The 21,753-nt window shown below is 39.6% G+C and overlaps 2 protein-coding genes and 1 long non-coding RNA gene across 3 annotated transcripts in view; 2 read left to right on the top strand and 1 right to left on the bottom strand.

Annotated features, from left to right (window-relative positions):
* LOC109198421 (butyrophilin subfamily 3 member A2) overlaps window positions 1–21,753 on the top strand; it is a 120,748-nt gene that overhangs the window by 23,494 nt on the left and 75,501 nt on the right. The window lies entirely within an intron of this gene.
* On the bottom strand, window positions 11,447–20,573 carry LOC109198425 (low affinity immunoglobulin gamma Fc region receptor II-like). The gene is made up of 9 exons (XM_019353889.2): window positions 20,537–20,573; window positions 20,297–20,356; window positions 19,689–19,955; window positions 19,004–19,255; window positions 17,323–17,475; window positions 17,147–17,197; window positions 14,700–14,774; window positions 11,978–12,043; window positions 11,447–11,559 (listed from the first exon to the last, which is right to left on the bottom strand). Exons 1-9 carry the CDS (start codon window positions 20,565–20,567, stop codon window positions 11,516–11,518), a joined length of 999 nt encoding a protein of 332 aa, XP_019209434.1. The 5' UTR covers window positions 20,568–20,573; the 3' UTR covers window positions 11,447–11,515.
* LOC109198429 (uncharacterized) lies at window positions 12,890–14,128 on the top strand. Its single transcript, XR_002059225.1, has 2 exons — window positions 12,890–13,272; window positions 13,976–14,128. It is a non-coding gene; the product is annotated as an uncharacterized LOC109198429 (long non-coding RNA).

Here is a 21,753-nt window from a genome sequence, read left to right as displayed (position 1 = left end):
ACATGGATTTTGCAGTTTTTTCTCATTGCTGTCATTTTGCAATGCGATGCTCAATATTTCTTTATTTGTTTGCTTTAAATTTATACTATATACATTTAAACAAAAAATGCAGTTTGACTGTATTTTATCATAGGAGATTTTGTTATGATAAAGTGTATCAACATTTTTGTGATCCTTTTAATCTTTTGTCTGTGTGTAAGAATTAAAAATTACACTGTGAGAGGAAGAAGAAAATATACTGTCTGTGTTGTTGTGAAACCTGGGGTAGAAAAAGATTGAAGTCCCCCTGGTTGTCTCCACATCACAGCTAAGAGATGTTAAAAGTTCTTAATAATCAGACTCATGTGAGTAAAAGTGATCAAAGTTGTAAAACAGAGCTTTCCTCCATTTCCTAATAATTAAACATTTTATTCTTAATCAAGATAAATCAAAGTACAAATGTAATCAATATATTAATGAGAAACATAGTTTGAGTAATAGAAATAACTGTTTTAATGTCTGAGTTTTGTGGTGGTGTGTGTAAGTACTCATGAGCAGCTTCAACTGTGGCAGTTTTGTGTTTCTAATAACAGGCCTCACCACGAATCTGACGTGTGTGTGTGGTGCAGGATGGGGGTGAAAAAATCTCAAAGTGTGACAACAAAATGTATGATTTAATAAAAGAGGTTTTTTAAAATAAATTTTAAAAAGTTAATTAGCAGAGTTTAAAAAGGTGAAAGAAAGTATTCTTCTGTATTTTAATTGAAAAGAGATTATGTTATGATGAATGTTCATGTGAAAATGTGCCAAAGACAAATTCTGCATGTTCATTGCATGAACATGTAATGAATTGAATTTAAGGTTTAAAAGTACAAACTTTGTGTTAAATCATGTAGGTCAGACAGACAGAGAGAGACAGATAAGGTGTGGGTGGATCCTGTGAAATGTCAACAATTTGACTGGATGTTCGAGATGTGAAGATGTGATGTCCAGTAGGATAGGGTGGACAAAGGGTGAGCAGGTATAAAAAAGAGATTCTGTGTCTTCCCTTCTGTATTCTGTGAGATGAGCAGTTCAGAAGATTGGATCTAAGAGTTAAAAATTCCAGCAGGGACGCTAAGAGGGGCAATGGAAGTCCAAACAGTGAATCTATTTTGGAATTTATACCTGCTCAGTTTTGCCTGTTAGATGGTTAATACAGAAGGATTTTGATTTACATCATACTTTCACTCAATGCCAAGCTGCTTTCCTGTTGGGTGATTATTATCAGTGCATCTTCAGATCTTGTTGTGTTTATTCAGAACAAACTCAGCTTTACCTCAGAATAGGCTAGTTAGATAAGTATAGTTTAAATGATTTGATTGTTTTGTGATTCTTAGTATTTGCTTTTGTTTTGCTTTGCTCTTGCTAAATTTCTGTAATAAAATATTCTGCAATTAAAGTCTAAATTGTAGACATTCACTTTTTAACCTTTTTTGAAAGGTAATGGTCTGAGTATTATTCTTTATTAGTGCAAATAGCTCTTGCAGGTTACCCTGCCAATCAAAGCAGTAGTTGGTGATGAAATACCATTTTTCCTTTCCATCAGTGTTGTTTCTAAGGCTGGGGAATGGACCATATTTAACTTGCAACACAAGTAGGTCTATGTGTAATGTTCTGACGACTTCTAGTTGATTATAATCTGTTTAATAAGGAAAAAAAGTTACTGTCCATCAACAATCTAAAGCGTTTTGCTCACATCTTGATGCATTTTCAATCATCCAGGTAAGTAAATCTCCAAAAGTTGAATCTGTTCATCTGGACGTAGCGTTTTGTGGGAGAAACGTTTTGTCACTCATCCAAGTGACTTCTTCAGTCTCAGCTGACTGCAGGTTTCCCCAATCTTATAAACAGTACATTTGCATAATGACTGAAACCAGCCCACTGAAGGAACAATGGGCTGAGAGGTCAGTTCCTTAATCATAATTATGCAAATTCTTATGACCATTGATCAACAACCACTGATCAAAGCTCATTGATCAAAGAACACTGATCAATGGCCATGAGTACCATTCACAGAGAGTTGGGGAATGGCTGCAATCACAGCATTGTAAGAGGGCGAAAGATGTACCCTTAGGCCCCCTCCTCGATTCAGAGATGGTCTTTCCCTTTTATCGTAAATGGCCTCCTTGACTCCGCGCTCAAACCAGCGTTCCTCCCTGTCCAGGATGTGTACATCCCAGCTTTGACAAAAGTGCAGCTGGGATAACCACATTTACTCAGGGCCTTCTTGATATGATGTTCGTCTGCTTCCCTGGCCGCTGTGTGTGTGTGGATGGCGTTTGCTCTGTATTTTAGCGTCCTGATGACACCCAGGTTGTGCTGCACTGGATGATGAGAGTCAAACCATAAATACTGATCAGTGTGCTTTGATTTACGGTAAACATCAACTTTTAAATGTCCCCCATTACTGATGGAAATCTCACAGTCTAAGAAGGCTAACCTGCCACTTTTCATATCCTCCCTGATGAATTTGACGTGTCGGTCCACCGAGTTACTGTGATCCGTGAATTGTGGTACATCCTGAGATTTCGTCACTCATCCAAAAAGTCACTTGGATGAGTGACGAAACATTTCACCCACTGAAAACGCTACATCCAGATGAAAAGAATCAACTTTCGGAGTTTTGCTCACATCATTTTCTTCTCCACACTTACTGTGTCCTTATTTATTTTACACTCAAGCATACATTACTAATAATCAGTGTTGGTCAAGTTACTTGAAAAAAGTAAAAAGTAACTAATTACTGATTACTTTACTGGTTGGTTACTGGTGGTGGTCAGAGGGTCCGGTGGCGCCAGTGTTCGGCAGCCTCACCTCTGTCAGTGCGCCCCAGGGCAGCTGTGGCTACAATGTAGCTTACCATCACCAGTGTGTGAATGTGTGTGTGAATGGGTGAATGACTGAATGTAGTGTAAAGCGCTTTGTGGTCCTTAGGGACTAAGTAAAGCGCTATACAAATGCAGGCCATTTACCATTTACTTCCCCCAAAAAGTAATCCCGTTACTTTACTGATTACTTATTTTCAAAAGTAATTAATTACTTAGTTACTTAGTTACTTTTTAAAAACAGGATTTACAACCTGAATAGGTGATAAAGCGATAGATCTTTATCATGTCGAGCTTTAAGCTCGACATTCCCAGTGAACTGAGGAAGAAAAGACGGGGGTGTCGTGCTGGGAAGGAGCGCCGTCACCCGAGAAGGAGACGTTATCGACCATCTCTTCCTTCTGTAATTATTGGAAATGTACGATCTTTGCCCAATAAGATGGATGAGCTAACGTCGCTAACCTGGTCACAGAGGGAGTACCGGCAATGTAGCATCATGATGCTAACGGAGTCGTGGCTAACACCGCTAACTCCGGACACGAGCGTGACACTACCGGGATTCCAGATGCTGCGAGCGGACAGGACGAGAGAGAGCGGTAAGAGGAAAGGAGGGGGACTGGCAGTGTTTGTGAATGACAGATGGTGTAACCCCGGGCACATCACTGTAAAAGAACAACTCTGCAGCAGAGACATTGAGCTGTTAGCCGTTAGCATGCGTCCATACTACCTGCCCCGGGAATTCTCGCATGTTATCGCGATAACAGCGTATGTCCCCCCCTCGGCCAACGCGGATGCAGCCTGTGACTCTCCACTCTGTGGTCAGCAGACTGCAAACACAATCTCCGAGAGCCCTTCTCATAATATCAGGGGACTTCAATCATGCCTCACTGGACTCCACACTGCCCACCTTCACCCAGTATGTGACCTGCCCAACCAGAGACAATAAAACACTGGACTTACTGTATGCCAATGCTGAAGAGGCATACAGTTCATCACCTCTCCCTCCCCTAGGCAGATCTGATCACAACCTGGTGCACCTTGTCCCTGTGTATGAGCCCTTAGTGCGCAGGGAGCCACCAGCCACCCGCACAGTGCAGAGATGGTCGGAGGAGAGCGAGGAGGCTCTTAAGGATTGTTTTGAGTCGACTGTGTGGGAGGTGATCTGTGACGACCACGGAGAGGACATCGACAGCCTTACTACATGCATTACTGACTATATTAATTTCTGTGTGGATAACACCGTACCTACCAGGACTGTACGGTGTTTCTCCAACAACAAACCCTGGATTACTTCAGAAATTAAAGCTGTCCTCAAGCAGAAGAGGAGGGCCTTCAAATCCAGAGACAAAGAGGAGTTGAAAAGGGTGCAGAGAGAGCTTAGGGGACTGATAAGGAATGGGAAGGACAGCTACAGGCAGAAGATGGAGAACCAGCTTCAGCAAAACAATGTTGGTGAAGTCTGGAGAGGCCTCAGAACCATCTCAGGCCACAAACATCAGAACTCTCTGCCTGGGAGGGATGTGAGGTGGGCAAATGAACTGAATCATTTCTTCAACAGATTTGATTCAGCCATGAGGCAGTCTCCAACATCGGCTGCAGACTCACTCACCCCCACTGCTGCTGTTCCACCTCTGACACCTCAGACACTTCACACCTCCTCTATTCACCCTGCTCACTCCTCCCCACCCCCAACAACAGCATCCAATACACACTCAACACAAGGCTCCAGCCTGTCTCTCTCAACCACCCAGGTTCGGAGGGAACTGAGGAGGATTAAAGCCAAGAAGGCAGCGGGTCCAGATGGCATCAGCTCGAGGGTCGTCAGGTCCTGCGCGGACCAACTGTGTGGTGTGATGGAGCACCTCTTCAACCTGAGCCTGAGGCTGGGAAGAGTCCCACAGCTCTGGAAAACTTCCTGTGTTGTTCCAGTGCCAAAGACTTCACGCCCCAAGGACCTCAACAGCTACAGGCCGGTGGCTCTGACATCCCACCTGATGAAGACCCTGGAGCGGCTGGTCCTGGCTCAGCTTCGGCGCCTTGTGAGCTCATCACTTGACCCACTTCAGTTTGCCTACCAGCCTGGCATTGGAGCGGATGATGCCATCATTCACCTCCTACATCGTTCCCTCGCTCACCTGGAGACCGCTGGGAGCACTGTGAGAATCATGTTCTTTGATTTCTCCAGTGCCTTCAACACCATTCTTCCCTCGGTTCTGAAGGACAAGCTGGAGAACTCTGGAGTGGACCATCACCTCACTACCTGGATTCTGGACTACCTCACCGACCGACCACAGTATGTGAGGACTCAGGGCTGTGTGTCGGACAGGGTCGTCTGCAGTACGGGGGCCCCACAGGGAACGGTTCTGGCTCCGTTCCTCTTCACCATCTACACTGCAGACTTCTCCCACAACTCCACCCAGTGCTTCCTGCAGAAGTTCTCTGATGACTCTGCAGTAGTCGGCCTCATCACTGATGGGGACGACAAGGAGTACAGAGGACTGACTCAAGACTTTGTGGACTGGTGCCAGCTGAACTACCTCCAGATCAACGCCAGTAAAACCAAGGAGCTGGTGGTAGACTTCCGCAGGCACAAGCATCCTCCACTGCAACCACTGAACATCCAAGGTATGGACATCGAGGCTGTGGACAGCTACAGGTACCTTGGTGTTCATCTGAACAACAAACTGGACTGGACTCATAACTCAGACGCCCTCTACAGGAAAGGGCAGAGCAGGCTGTACCTGCTTCGGAGACTCAGGTCGTTTGGAGTGGAGGGCCCACTCCTGAAGACCTTCTATGACTCTGTGGTGGCCTCAGCCATCTTTTATGGTGTGGTCTGCTGGGGGGCAGCATCTCTGCTGGGGACAGGAAGAGACTGAACAGGCTGATCCGAAGGGCCAGCTCTGTTCTAGGATGCCCTCTGGACCCAGTGGAGGTGGTGAGTGACAGGAGAATGGTGGCTAAGCTGTCATCCCTGTTGGACAACATCTCCCACCCCATGCATGAGACTGTGACAGCACTGAGCAGCTCCTTCAGTGGGAGACTGCGGCACCCACAGTGTGGGACGGAGAGATTTCGCAGGTCTTTCCTCCCCACTGCTGTCAGACTCTACAATAAAGACTTTTGCAGCTGATCAAACACACAAACCCACACATGTGCAATAAGACTGCTATACGTGCAATTCTTCTTCTGACGAAGTTGTGTTTTTGTATTTTCCTACTCAGTTGTATATAGTATTTGTATTTCTATTTTATTCTATTGTATATATTATTCTATTCTATTTTATTCTATTGTATATAGTATTTTATTTTATTTTATTGTATTTTATTGCATTCCAGTGTTTTCTAATTTCTGCTACATAACTTTGCACTTTTGCTGTAACAAAACAAATTTCCCACCTGTGGGACTAATAAAGGCCATCTTATCTTATCTTATCTTATCTTATCTTATCTTATCTTATCTTTCAGCCCAATTCTACTTTTTCTGCATAATCCATCATACAAAATGTAATCAAATGGAAAAGTCTCTTTTTAAAACTTGTTTTATTAGTTCTAATCTTTTAACTTTATGCATCAAGCAAAAATTTAATTATATGCAACATTCTCTGACTGGAAGAAATTTGTTTAACATTTAAACCTATTTTCTGCACATTCCAGCACATAAAATAAAATATTTTTTTGTGTTTACACTCATTCTTTCAAATAGATGCAAGTAAAACACAGCAGAAAATAAATAAAATCAAAGACTAGCGGTCCTGTTGCTCTATTTTCACCTGTAAAGCAGGACTGGGGTAGGGGGAGGATTACCCTGGTGCAGGTGTGCCGCAGCGGTCAGTGGAAGAATCCGCGAGTTTCTCTGTGAATTTCCCATTATGTGGTAGCGCACTCGGTGCTTGCTTGGAAGTTTAGGGGTTTTTTTGCTGTAAAAAGAAGTTTTCTTCCCACGCACAACGGACAGTAATGTTTTTGTCACTTTTTATGGAATCAAACTCAAAGTAAGGTCAGTATTTCCACGCTTTAAACGCTGCATGCTCATACTCTCTCCACACTCGATATATTATCCATTGTTGAGCTGCAGACAGCTGTTGTCACGAACGTCGCACTCGCTTACGTCACTGTCATGAGACATTCTCGCAAAAAAATCACAGTTTTAGTAACGCAGTAACGCAGCGTTCCTACGGGAAAGTAACGATAATCTAATTACCGTTTTTGCAATAGTAATCCCTTACTTTACTCGTTACTTAAAAAAAGTAATCGGATTACAGTAACACGTTACTGCCCATCTCTGCTAATAATACAAGCACATCGTCCAGCTAATATACAGTATAATTACGTCAGCAGTTTCTTCCCAACATTACTAAAATGTTAAAGACAGTGGTAATACTCTGAAGAAATTACAGTTGCTCTAATATCATATAATTGCGCTTTTTTTAATAATTTCTGCTGTGCTGCACAGCAACCTTTAGATCAGCAAAGTATTACATATCAGTCAAAAAACTGTAGCAAAAGTGATCCAAAAATTTGCACTGTTTACTTGCACTGCTGTAACTGGAGCCTCGTCGTCTCGTCTCTCTATATACTGTACTGTATGTAGCGGAGATGAGAATAAAGTTTACTTTGACTTTAGCAGCAAGCTGGTGCACCGAGGGCTCTCGCGCTCACTTTTTGCATACAGAATTTTGAAAAAACAAATTATAAGTCTGTGTCATAATGTCTGGTGTTTTCGTGTTTACTAGTTTGTTTTTATTTCCTTTTATTTTTGCGAGGTGGTTATTAGATGCTGCTCCAGCCAACCAGTGAATCCCCCGCCGCCCCGCCCTCTCCTCCCTTTTTTTGCTACTGGATAGATGTTGCAATATGTCGCCAACTTGCTCATTCCATGCCTAGAAGACTTGGTGCTGTCCTTGAAATTCACAGTCGTCATACAAAATACTAGATGTAGTTGTTTTTGTTGTGGGGTTTATTCATTTTTGCTTCAACCAATTTGAGCAAAACTGAAGAGTTTGAAGTTATATTATTAACCTTAATTTCATGTTATGGAGTTAAACGAGTGTTCAATAAATGTCAGCATTGTGAAAATTTTGGAAATTTTTCTTTTGTTCATTGAGCTGCTGATTAAATTTGTACTTTTTGAATGGGGTGTACTCATTTATGCTGAGCACTATATATTGTGAGCAAGGACATCTGAGATAAAAAACTATGGTATGCTATGTCAATTCACTTGCGGTAGCAACTATAATTATTCATTCAGTACAGGATAGAAAAAACAAGTGGAACAACTGCACTAACAACGCTGTAGTTGTTGGCTCAGTGTTTTAATTAAAACAATATCACCATCTTTACCATAAACAGATATTCTGTTGATTGCTGACATTACATTAACACAGTGGTTCCCAAACTTTTTTTGCCATGCCCCCCTTTCCCCCCCGCACAAACACACCCTCCAAACACACACACCCATATTTTGTTTACAAACTCCATTGCGGTTTATTTCACACCTCAAACATTTAGTAAACAATTAAGCAAATACAAGTAAACGGCAATAAATTACAGGTAGTAATAAAATATACTACTAACTCTTTTACGCTACAGTGGCTTGCAAAAGTATTCGGCCCCCTTGAACTTTTCCACATTTTGTCACATTACAGCCACAAACATTAATCAATTTTATTGGAATTCCAGGTGAAAGACCAATACAAAGTGGTGTACACGTGAGAAGTGGAACAAAAATCATACATGATTCCAAACATTTTACAAATAAATAACTGAAAAGTGGGGTGTGCGTAATTATTCATCCCCCCGAGTCAATACTTTGTAGAACCACCTTTTGCTGCAATTACAACTCTGTCTTTTAGGGTATGTCTCTACCAGCTTTGCACATCTAGAGACTGAAATCCTTGCCCATTCTTCTTTGCAAAACAGCTCCAGCTCAGTCAGATTAGATGGACAGCGTTTGTGAACAGCAGTTTTCAGATCTTGCCACAGATTCTCGATTGGATTTAGACACCAGACAGGTCAGGGATAAAGTTATTGAGAAATTTAAAGCAGGCTTAGGCTACAAAAAGATTTCCCAAGCCTTGAACATCCCACGGAGCACTGTTCAAGCGATCATTCAGAAATGGAAGGAGTATGGCACAACCGTAAACCTACCAAGACAAGGCCATCCACCTAAAGTCACAGGCCGAACAAGGAGAGCGCTGATCAGAAATGCAGCCAAGAGGCCCATGGTGACTCTGGACGAGCTGCAGAGATCTACAGCTCAGGTGGGGAATCTGTCCATAGGACAACTATTAGTCGTGCACTGCACAAAGATGGCCTTTATGGAAGAGTGGCAAGAAGAAAGCCATTGTTAACAGAAAACCATAAGAAGTCCCGTTTGCAGTTTGCCACAAGCCATGTGGGGGACACAGCAAACATGTGGAAGAAGGTGCTCTGGTCAGATGAGACCAAAATGAAACTTTTTGGCCAAAATGCAAAACGCTATGTGTGGTGGAACACTAACACTGCACATCACTCTGAACACACCATCCCCACTGTCAAATATGGTGGTGGCAGCATCATGCTCTGGGGGTGCTTCTCTTCAGCAGGGACAGGGAAGCTGGTCAGAGTTGATGGGAAGATGGATGGAGCCAAATACAGGGCAATCTTGGAAGAAAACCTCTTGGAGTCTGCAAAGGACTTGAGACTGGGGCGGAGGTTCACCTTCCAGCATGACAACGACCCTAAACATAAAGCCAGGGCAACAATGGAATGGTTTAAAACAAAACATATCCATGTGTTAGAATGGCGCAGTCAAAGTCCAGATCTAAATCCAATCGAGAATCTGTGGCAAGATCTGAAAACTGCTGTTCACAAACGCTGTCCATCTAATCTGACTGAGCTGGAGCTGTTTTGCAAAGAAGAATGGGCAAAGATTTCAGTCTGTAGATGTGCAAAGCTGGTAGAGACAAACCCTAAAAGACTGGCAGCTGTAATTGCAGCAAAAGGTGGTTCTACAAAGTATTGACTCAGGGGGCTGAATAATTACGCACACCCCACTTTTCAGTTATTTATTTGTAAAAAATGTTTGGAATCATGTATGATTTTTGTTCCACTTCTCACGTGTACACCACTTTGTATTGGTCTTTCACCTGGAATTCCGATAAAATTGATTCATGTTTGTGGCTGTAATGTGACAAAATGTGGAAAAATTCAAGGGGGACGAATACTTTTGCAAGCCACTGTACGTCCACACCTACATGGGTATTTTTGAAAACGCAGCTGTTTCTATGCGTTTGGGCCTTTCGTCAACACGTAAACGGCGTTGCGATTCACCGAAAACGGAGATTATTTAAAACTCCTTTTTTGCGTTTATGTGTGGACGAGGAATACAGAGTTCATCACGCAACGTCAAAGGTATGTGCCTCTTTTTTCACGTCACGCTGTGCGCCACGTTATTGTTTACATGAGATGAATTGCAGAATGGCAGATAGTAAGATTAACAGTATTTTGTCTCTATCTTCAGGTTTTACACGCTTACATATACACACGCTTTTACTTTCCCTCCATTTAAAAAGGCAGAGGCGTCACGGTGTAATTACTTTATGTGTAGTTGTTTTTTTCCTGTGTAATAATATTCAACATTGCTATCAATACATTTTTCAAAAAATGCCTCTCTGTGCAAAATGGGTTTAAAAACATAAACAGCTGTGGGATACTGTTTGTCCATGATTTGAACCGGGGGAACAAATTACGGCAGGATCAGCCTGATATTATTTGTATCCCACTGTAACTTTACTGCATAAAGAGCTAACATGTCCAAAATGTCAGGAGTAGTTAGTTATTACAAGAAGTGTTTGTGAACTAAAAATCAAGAATGTGGGATCCTGTTTGTCCGTGATTTGGAGAGCCCAGCGCTGCTCCCGATGCAGGGAAACTAATTTTGCAGGGGAGACCTACCTCGGCACTTGTGCAGGTGAAGCCAAAGGGAAGATATGCTTCACCATATTTTCTAGTCTTTGGCTTGGAAGGAAGTTGGTTTGGAAACATATTTGGCGATGCTTCATCTCCTGCTTTGCGTTTGTGTGGGAGCCCCGTCAAAAACCTGTCCATTAGCAGTGTCCAAGCGCTCTTTTTTTTTTTTTTTTTTTCATACCGCGCCCCCCCTAGGGGCGGGCCCCACACTTTGGGAACCTCTGTATTAACATAACATTTGTCACACTGTCTCGCCACAGAAGCCACAGTGAGCATGTTTAAAAACTGCAACAGTGTTCTCATGTCTACAATTAGGCAGAGTAAATAGACCTGGGCTTCACTATTCATATTTATTAACACACTGCTACCTTTTAAAATAGACATGATGATGTGAGGTGGCTGATGTTTTTGCTCTCAGAATAAAAATTGATATACTTTTTTTAAAAAAAACATGCAGGTTGAGATATTTGCAATTTGATATAAACTTTTCACCAATTAGAGATGAACCCATTCACTGTTTATACAGAAGGAAGTAGACTGCAAGACATGTGGTAATAACCACAAAATGTTTCACTGTATTGCATATAAATGTCACTTTTTCTAGATGTCATGATACACATGACACTAAAAAGAAAAGAAAATACACACTGAAGACTAGCATTTCCTTTATTTTTTCCTTTTGTATTGCGCAGTAAAAGTTATTCAGATCCATGCCAGTCAGTTGGGGGCTGGTACCTCTTTCCCACCATCTACTGCCATCTCTGGACACAAAATACATTTCAAAACAGTTATTAGTTTATTTTTAAATAAGAACTGAACTATCACAAATTTTGAAAATTATATTTGAATCAGTTAATAATTTAGAAATTTTTGCCTTTGTACACTGTTATGCATATTGGTGCATCAATAACATTACTGTCAGATTATATATATTTGCATCCTGTCCAAGCTGTACTTGGCCTGGCCTCATGCTAAAAGATAACTGGCAGAGGCTCCAGTCCTCTTGCAACCCTGAATTGGTTGGCTGCATGCACTGGATGGAATTTTTGGAAATCAGGGGACAAGACCCCCCCCCAAAAGCCTCAAAATTGAAACATATTTATTTATTTATTTATTGGTCCCAAAAGATGGGGTTACTATTAAATATGTTAAATAGTCTATTTTTCCAGTGTCAATTACCTTTCACATCGCTGGGTTTTCTGGCCACAGCATTAGTCTCCTGGACTGATTCAAGTGCATGATCCTCTGCAGGCATATAACAACAAAACATCATAAGCGTGATATTTATCTTCATTACATTTAAAATCTAAATTGTTCTCACTTATTTCTGGCTGGGACACATAAGGTCTTCTGAGTGATGATACTTATTATACGGTAACATGTTTTTCTTCCTGTCATGTCTGTGCTGGCAGACTGTATCGAGGGGACAGTAATGCAGACAAACGAAGGCAAAAAAAGGATTCTTAACAAGAGCGAGCCATTTATTATGACTGGTGGCAAAACAATGGGGAAAGGTGAACCAAGATGAAGCTAAATAATAACCTAAAGTGGGAAAATTAAAAATAAACATGAAACGGCGTGGATATGTGGATACCTGGAAACATGGCATGAACTCAACAGACAACATGACCAAGAATGAATGACAACAGACCACATAAATAAACACAAGGGTGATAAAGGGAGAGGAAACGGATGGGGAGCACAGCTGGGGCATGGGGACAGGGAAATGAGAGATGAGACACTGACCTAACTACAGAACACATGCAGAGGGCATGACGGGCTGGGGGGAACACATGACAGATAGGGGAGACATGAAATGAGACACCAGGGGAGACATGTAAACAAGAAGAAGAGACGAGACACAAAGGGAGAGAGCAGGAGAAAGGGACACAAAGGGAAACAAAGACATCACTGAGTTACAAGGGGCGACTTAGGGAGACTTAGACACAGGGGACATGACAGACTCACACACTGAAGACACAACAACATAAACATAACATAAACATAAAAATATAGCAGGGAGACACAGACATGGGAGAAACCTCAACATACAAGAACTAAACAGGGAAACAGAACTCAAAACATGGAGCCAGCGCCGTAGCTCCGCAAACGCACATAACGCACACTGCGTAGGGCACCAAATGGCCGGTAGGGCACCAAAAAAATCAGGGTCGTAAAAAAAAAAAAAGTAAACCATATTAATACTATAAATATCATATGCATTAATATGGTTAAACAATACAAAAGCAACACAAAACAATTTTCCCGAGAAAAGGGGTGAATCTGCTTTGTGCCCTGTCTCCAGTCTCCTCCTGGTGCCCCCCCCCCCCACTCCCAGTGGTCTGTTCTATAATGCCTCAATTCGGTATTGGTAAACACCTGTTTGAACATGGCCTCGAAACGGCAACAGGAGTCGGGAGCGGAGAAAAGAAAGAAGAAGAGGAAGCGTGATGAAACTCAGGCGTCGCTTGCCGGTAAGGCAATGTTTAAATAATAACAATAAAAAAAGTTCATTATTGTAGCCCTTGCTTGCACGCTCATGTCCGTCAACTCTGTGATAGCTCCTGTTAGCAGTGTTCATACTGTGTTAACAAATGTTGCAAATGATTGATGTTGGGTAGTTTGTTTACGTTGTGGATATGAATATAGAATGGACTACTAAAAGCAACTCATCATGGTCACTCAATTGACGGTTTTCAGATAACGTTAGCAATCGTGAGACTAGCATTTCCCTCCTCAGGTTGCTAGCTGGCTAACGTCATGCATGCTACTGATTAACCTTAACTTTGGGATAGGTCAGTGATGCAGTCAAGTATTATTATCAGATTAGACAAGATTACTTTGTATGTTGCTGCATTTCAGGATATCTATAAAGACGCATATCTTATTTATGCGGCATAAATAAGATATAGGTTTCATATTACAGTGTAATATGAAACCTATATCTTCCAGTAATATAGATTTCCTACTTGCGCATTTATATCAAATTATGTACAGCATGTTTATATTGCCATTTGCCATTATGAAAATCTATACATGTAAAATATAGTTAGTAATTTTTAAATGTACCAGTGACTTACTTAATTTATTAGTCTTATAATGCAATTTTTCGTAGGCCTACTGTAGATTCAAAATTGTATTTCTGTAAAATCCCTGAATATTTTCTCTTGTATGCAGGGTCAATGCTTAAATATGTTCAAGGAGGATCTCAAGGACAGGATGAACCATCCAGTAGTAGTGCCATCCCTGGACATCAACCACCAGCCATTGTAGACCCTGCAACAATCCCTAGCCAAGAAGAACAAGAACCATCAACCACCAGTTCAGGTACAGTTCCATACACAAGTACCACTGAGAGTCCTGTCACTGAGAGACTATCAGAAAGTGACACTGTGGAGACATGTGTGCCCCCTTCAACCGATCCTGCTCTTTGGCCAGCTCACATTGTAGATGCTGATCGTGTTGAAATTGTGCGGAGAGGTCCTTTTAATGTCAGCTCTGATTTTAATTTTCCAAAGGGGCCTGAGTATTTATTTGTAACAGTATTTTTAACCTCCTTTAACCTTATTTATTTGTTTAACTGTCATGTTTGTTGTTATTTAATTAAACAAATTCCACTGAGAAATTCAAAAGTATTAATGTTTTTTTTTTTTTTTTAAGTGGCGGGGGGGGGCACCATAAAGCATTTGTGCTTAGGGCACCCAAATGGCTAGCAACGGCCCTGCATGGAGCCAAATAAAGCCTTGACTAAATAACTATACAAACTAGATCATAATAACACAAATGTCGCCAAACTCAGAATGCTGGGTCAAAAACTCCTGAACCACAACTATATTTCCTCTAGATGTTTAAGCTATCAAGCATATTATAACTTCAATGTTTTCCAGTTTAGGCAAATTACCTTTTGACATTGTTGTTTTTGTGATGAGGGAATATGTCTCGTTGTTTTCTTCAGCTTTGCTTACCACTACAGGCACTGAAATACAGAGACAAGTTAAGACCTTAAACAAATACGATATGGACAGACACTCTTTAGTTGAAATTTAAAAAACAAACAAAAAAACCCCCAAATAACTGATTCTATACACTCTTTCTATTTGATAACAATGTCAAAGTACAGATAGTAAAATGAAAGAGAAATAACAAAACCAGAGTAATGGCTAAAATCTTTTGCTAATGTTCTTTGATCAACAAATTGAAAAGGCTGAATTTTTTTTTTTATTGAATCTTCCTAAAATAAACAAACTTAACAGGTCTTACTTGCATCTTAGAACCGTGAAGATTCTTATCTACAGTTTCGACCAAAAGTTTAAGACCACTTCAAAAAGGGCAACAAATAATATTTTACATGGTTGGATCTTGACAAGTTTCCAAGTTGAGCTTCAACATGCAACAAGAAGAAATGTGAGTGAGAAAAAACATTTTTTGAGTGTGCAATTTATTGAAAACAACAAAAGTTTAGGACCACATGCCTTTAACAGGCCAAATTTGTGCAAAAATGTGGATTCATTGTCAGTTTCTGTCAGGTAATCACACTGTCATGATGTTCTGATGACAAAGACAAAAAAACAAATTTCCCTTTTTGAACGTGATTGGGTTGTTTAACTGCATAAGCAAGGTCTCTCACAGTGCGCCATCACTGCTGAGGTGGACACAGTAAGACAGGATCATCTAAGAAATTCCAAATGACTGAGGGTTATTGAACAAAAAAGTTAAGTGGAAGACCCACAACAATTTCACCACCACTGAACTGGAGGATCCAATTGGCTGTCCATCAAGACACTGGATGATCCTCAACCCAAACTAAGGCTGTTACTGGTGCCGGCTGCAGCCCCATAACCATCAGACGGCATCTGAGACTGAAGGGCTTCAAAAACAAAAAACGTCTTCAAAGGCCTCGTCTCCTTGAACACCACATAACTGACCATTTGGCCTTTGCAAGAGAGCACCAAACATGGGACATTGAAAGGTGGAAGAAAATTTTATTCTCTGATGAGAAAAGTTTTAACTTTGATGTTCCTGATGGTTTCCACTATTACTGGCCTGCCAAGCAGATCCCACCTAAGATGTTTTCTATGTGTCACAATGGAGTGGGTGCCATAATGGTCTGGGGTGCATTTTCTTCAGCTTCAGGAGGTGCAGTGGTGTCAAACAGCTGCTGGCTAGGTCCAGATTTTGCAGCGAGGATCCCTCATAACTGAGGGACCTCGTCTGTGTGGCAATAACTGGGTTTTTCAACAGGCAACGCTACAGTACACAATGGCCGCAGGACAAAGGACTTCTTCCAGAAAAATAACATCACTCTTTTAGACCATCCTGCATGTTCCACAGATCTAAATCTGACTGAGAACCTTTGGGGATGGATGGCAAGGGAAGTTTACAAAAATGGAAAACATTCCAGAAGAATGGAAAACGTTCCAGAAAGTAGATGTCCTTCGTGTGGCAATCTTCAATTGGAGAAATGTTCCCATTCACCTCATGAAAATGATTGTATCAAGCATGCCACAACAAATTTTTTGAAGTGATCAACAATAACGGTGGAGCTATTCATTACTGAGTTCATGTTTGGAACTTTGATTTCTGTTTTGGGTGGGTTTACAGGTATTTTGCAGCTGTGGTCTTAAACTTTTGATCAGCTGTAAAACAGACTGTTTTAGTTTAAGCATTGTTTTCAGTAAATTGCATGCTCACAAAATGTTTTGTCTCACTCTCATTTCTTCTAGTTGCATATTTAATTTTTACTTGGAACCTTCCTAAGATCCAACCATGCAAAATATGATTTTTTTCAAGTGGTCTTAAACTTTTGATCGGGACTATGTATCAGTTATTACCATGTCATTATGTTGCCTAGCAACCACCTACCAGTGGACTAAAGTTTTTGCGAATTGCCAATTGTACATTTTTAGTCTCCTAAAGTCATATGACATTTAGTTGACTTAAACTATGAATTTAGTTGCCTAAATTATGACTAAAACAAAACAATGTTTTATTTAACAATTTTAATCAAAAGTCTGTTATAATCCTCTCATAGTAAGTCAACTAAGACAAGATTAAAATTCAAAGCATTTAGATGCCTAAATTATGACAAAAAATACTGAACATACACATTTTATCCACAAGACAAAATGCATTAAATAAAAATAAATTTAAAACTAAATGAAAAATTTCCTGTCAAAATTAACACTGACAACAATCTACCAAGGAACTAAAATCACAGACCAAACAATACCATAGCAGGGGCATGTACTAGGGTATGCGATTTACTAAAGGACTGTGTTTCTACTTTCCATGATCCTGTAGATTTGAAGTTCATGTTGTTTTTCTTAAACAGATGTTTGCCTTCCTGACCTGTTTGTGCAGAAGAGGGAGACTGGAAGGAGGCAGTAGAATTTTCAGCACCTGTTTTAAAAGACAAAATAAACATGAAAAAAAAGTTAATTAGTGATGGCCACCAGGTATCACCAAGCATGCTTATTGTTATAAAATAAAAAGTTCATCTTTTCATGAGCCAACTGTCAGCATACTTGGTGTCAAATAAGTTTCCTCTGTGTGACTTCTGATGGTTTGTTGATGTTTATGACGTTGAAACACTCCTGACAGTATTACCACCACCAATAAAACACTGACACCAGTGCAGAGTCCCAGGTAGAGCTTGAAGTAAGGCACTGTAGGATGTCCTGCCAGAAAGATAATTGCATTGTGCATTAGAAATGATTAAAATGATGTTGCAATACTCTGAATATTTTTATATTTATTTTGTGTAAAAACTAAAATAAATACTATTCAATATAACTATGTATACCCACTATGATTTAGCCCTATTTCAGAAGGTGGCATACTATTCCAGACCATTTTACAATGACTTCATTTAATTGTCTTAGCCGCATGATAACTAGAGATGTGTACAAAGGTGTAAACAGAACTCCAAAAAATTAATTAGTAGCCTAAAGTAGCCTCCTCCATCCCCTGGAAACATGGGACTACAGAAGCAGTATTGAAAACAACATTAATAATATAATAATAATAACTTTATTTATAAAGCACCTTCAAGCAAAGTGCTGTACAATTGTTTAAAATCAAAAGGGTTTAAAAGTAATACATAGGAGTACAAATTTAAAAACAAAAAAAAGAGAAATCAAGAACAAAATAAAAAGAAGAAAACATTAAATCCTAAAAGCCATAAAGTTAAGACATGTAAGATAAGGTAAACAAGTGTGTCTTCAGCTTAGCTTTAAAAACCTCGACAGAGCATGCCTGCCTAATATCTTGGGGGAGGTTATTCCATAAAACCGGGGCACGAAAAGAAAAAGCACGCTCTCCAAGTTTCTTTTTCCTGGCTTTAGGAACTTTTAAAAGACCAGAGTCCTGAGATCGGAGAGCACGGGATGGAATATACCGGTGTAAGAGGTCAGAGAGATACGAAGGTGCTAATCCATTTAAAGCCTTGTAAGTGAGCAACAGGACTTTAAAATCAGCTCGAACCGGGCAAGGTAGCCAATGAAGAGAGTATAAAACAGGGCTAATATGTTCGAATTTTCCAGTTCTAGTTAAAATACGAGCAGCTGCGTTTTGCACCATCTGTAGACCTTTAAAACTTTTCTTTGGTAGCCCTGAGAAAAGAGCATTACAGTAATCAATGCGTGAGGACACAAATGCATGAACAAGAATCTCTGCAGTATCGTTTGACAAAATTTGTCTAATTCTAGCTATGTTCCTCAAGTGATAAAAGGCGGTTTTTGTTATTTCTTTTATATGGGACTCAAAGGAGAGCACCGTGTCAAACCACACGCCCAAATTTTTTACTTTGTCTCTACAAGTTATGACCCTATCATCAATTCTCAGGGTAAAATATTGGGACGAGTGCTGAAATTTAATTACATTGAAACATTAAATACAAGTCTAAGTTTGTTGATGAAAAGACATCCACAACGTCCACAGAGGTCCGATGAATGTCAACACTAGACATTCAGTAGACAAAAAAAAAAGACATTGCCTGGTGTTACAAAAAAATCCCTTCAAAAGACCAAAATACGATGTCCACAAATGACATATAAAACCATCACTCTGATGTCACTTAGATGTAGGTATGTTCATCATAGACCACATATTGTTTTTTCATTTACACAATTTGTCATGAAGCTTTAAAATACAGTTTGGGTATAAAGTTTGCCTCTAATTTATTCAAAGAATATTGATGCATCTTACCTTCAACACTAAGCCAGCTCTCTGGTGATTCTTCAGCATCAGCAATACTACATTTGTAGAGTCCTTCATCAGATTTAGATACATTGGGAGCCATTATGTTTCCTGATGAGCTGCTCCCAATGGAGATGCCATTTTTATAGAATTTTGCAGTGTAGTTGGAGTTTGCATCCTTTTTTCTACAATGCAAGGTCACGTTTTCTCCCTGCATCACAGGTTGGGCAGGAATCTCCAGGATCACATGATTCTCTAAATCTAAATGGCAGAAGATATGATAACAATTTTCTGTCAAAAAGTGATTTCTGTTAAATCCTGTTAAAACTGTACATACATAGATGCAGTTTAAAAAAATATATACACACACATATATATATATATACATATATACATATATATATATATATGTATATATATATATATATGTATATATGTATATATATATATATATATATATATATATATATATATATATATACACGTATATGTGTGTGTGTGTGTGTGTGTGTTATTTTATTATGATCATGATGTATTTTATCAAGAAAAATTACCCCTAAGAAAAACTACAACTACTACAGTACCAAATATGATACTGTGCTTTGCTGTAAGTGATGTACTGAACAGAAAAAAACTGTTGATGGACTAAATATGTCAATGCATAATTAATGTGTTTTTTCTTCTATGTACATACCAGTTACAGTGATGTTGACAGAGTTGCTTTTTTGTATTCCTCCCATTTCACACCAGTATTCTCCACTGTCACTCGATGGATATGCATTAATAATATTGCAAGGTCCAGTAGATGTTTCCCAGGTTGAAGCACATGTTCTAACATCTCCATTTATCTTTTTCATCACTCTCCATCCAGTCAGTCCATTTAGCCCTTCACAGCTGATAGTGATAGGCTCTGCTTGAAAGAGCTGCTGTCTGTTTGGAACAACTTGAGGAAAACCTGAATCTGAGACAGAAAATCAAATAAAGACTCAACAAATACCGAACAAAATAGTTTCAAATTTAAGGTTATTGCATATGTGCTACTTTATGTGTATTGGTGTGTTTATTTTTTCAGACAAACACAGATGTATACACATCAAGCACTGATATAATGCTGGACGGCTTTCAAATGATAAAGATTTATACATATATATTTACTGTAAAGGTGTATTGTAAAGCTCTATTTTTAGCTAAAAAAAATAACAACTGCAGTAGTTTCAGAAACTTCATATTGTTATGAGATATATTAAATCTATAACATACACACACCTATAAATACAACAACATGAATATTTAAAAACTTACTATGTATTTGAGAATCGCTGAATTCAACTACTATAACCAACAGCATCAGGACATTCATCACTGAAAAGATTGAGAATGACAGTTTTAACATGTAACATGTTTTTAATGGGTTTGTCCCCATCATAAGTAATAAGTCCTATACATTTATTAATGAGCAGTTACAAATTTCCATAACGAATACATGCAAATACATGGGTGCTTTTTTAATTTTATTTTACAAAAGGCAAGGTCAGTACTCACAAAGTCTGATTGTAGGAAATCTGATCTCCATGTTGTCTTGCTGCTGACTGTGTGAGTGTCAGACTGAACTGAGGATATATTCTTTTGTAAGAACTTCCTCTTCCTGTGGTTCTTTGTAGTGACTGGGGCCCAACAGGGTTTCATTTCAATCACATGTGATTGCATAAAAATGCCCCTATATGTTCAATTTCTTGAATTTTATGTATCTAGATTTTGATCATTCAGCCTACTCTTTTAATTAAGTTCTCAGTTAAAGTAATATATAAGATAGATAGATAGATACATACATACATACATACATACATACATATATATATAGAGAGAGAGAGGAACACTATGTACACTAGAATATAATAAATAATAAATAAGGGTGAAACGACTATGGAAATTGCACATCTGAGCGGAAATGGTACATCTGGAAAAAAAAAACCAAGATATTGCACAATGGAAAAAAAATATAATAATAAATACCAAGTACTGCTCACGCTCTTAATTTGCATTTAAAGTTCTGACAGCCCACAGGAAGAAGCTGTTCTTTAGTCTGTTGGTTTTGCACCTAATGGATCTGAAGCTTTTTCCAGAGGGTAGGATGCTGAATAGGTGGTGGTTAGGATGGAGGTGGTCTTTTATAATTGGTCTGGCTCTGGAGAGCGGATCACCTTCTCTGCAGTTCTGAAGACCCTCTGGAGTCTCTTCTTATCGGCTGTTGTGCAACCAGTGTACCACGTGGGGATGGCGTGCACCAGCACACTCTCGATAGTGGCACAATAGAAGGAGACTAGTAGGTCAGTCTGCAGCCTGTTCCATCTCAGAACCCTCAAGCTCAAGAAATGGAGGCGCTGCTGGGCTCTCTTCACCAGGGCTAATGTATTTGTAGTCCAAGATAGGTCCTCAGAAATGTGGGTACCGAAGAACTTGAAGGAGGACACCCTCTCCACGCAGTCACCTTTTATGGAGAGGGGAGGGGGATCAGTTTTTTCTTCTACTTTGTTGTGTACTTTTAAAGAGAAAATAAAATGTGTTTATTAGTTCAATTTGATTTAAACTGTATGTGAAGCATCACATAGAAGTAATCACAATATCCAAAGCTGTTTTCCACATTAGTAATATAGTAGAATAGAATAGAATAGAATAGAATAGAATAGAATATAGGTGACAGTTAAAGTGTGCAACCCAGATAAAACTCAATCCCTATTAAATTCAGCATTGCCATCTCT

Source organism: Oreochromis niloticus, linkage group LG3 (genome assembly GCF_001858045.2).
Source record: "Oreochromis niloticus isolate F11D_XX linkage group LG3, O_niloticus_UMD_NMBU, whole genome shotgun sequence".
Taxonomy (NCBI): Eukaryota; Metazoa; Chordata; class Actinopteri; order Cichliformes; family Cichlidae; genus Oreochromis; species Oreochromis niloticus.
The sequence above is the reverse complement of the archived record's forward strand: the minus strand, read 5'-3'. Positions and strand labels throughout refer to the sequence as shown.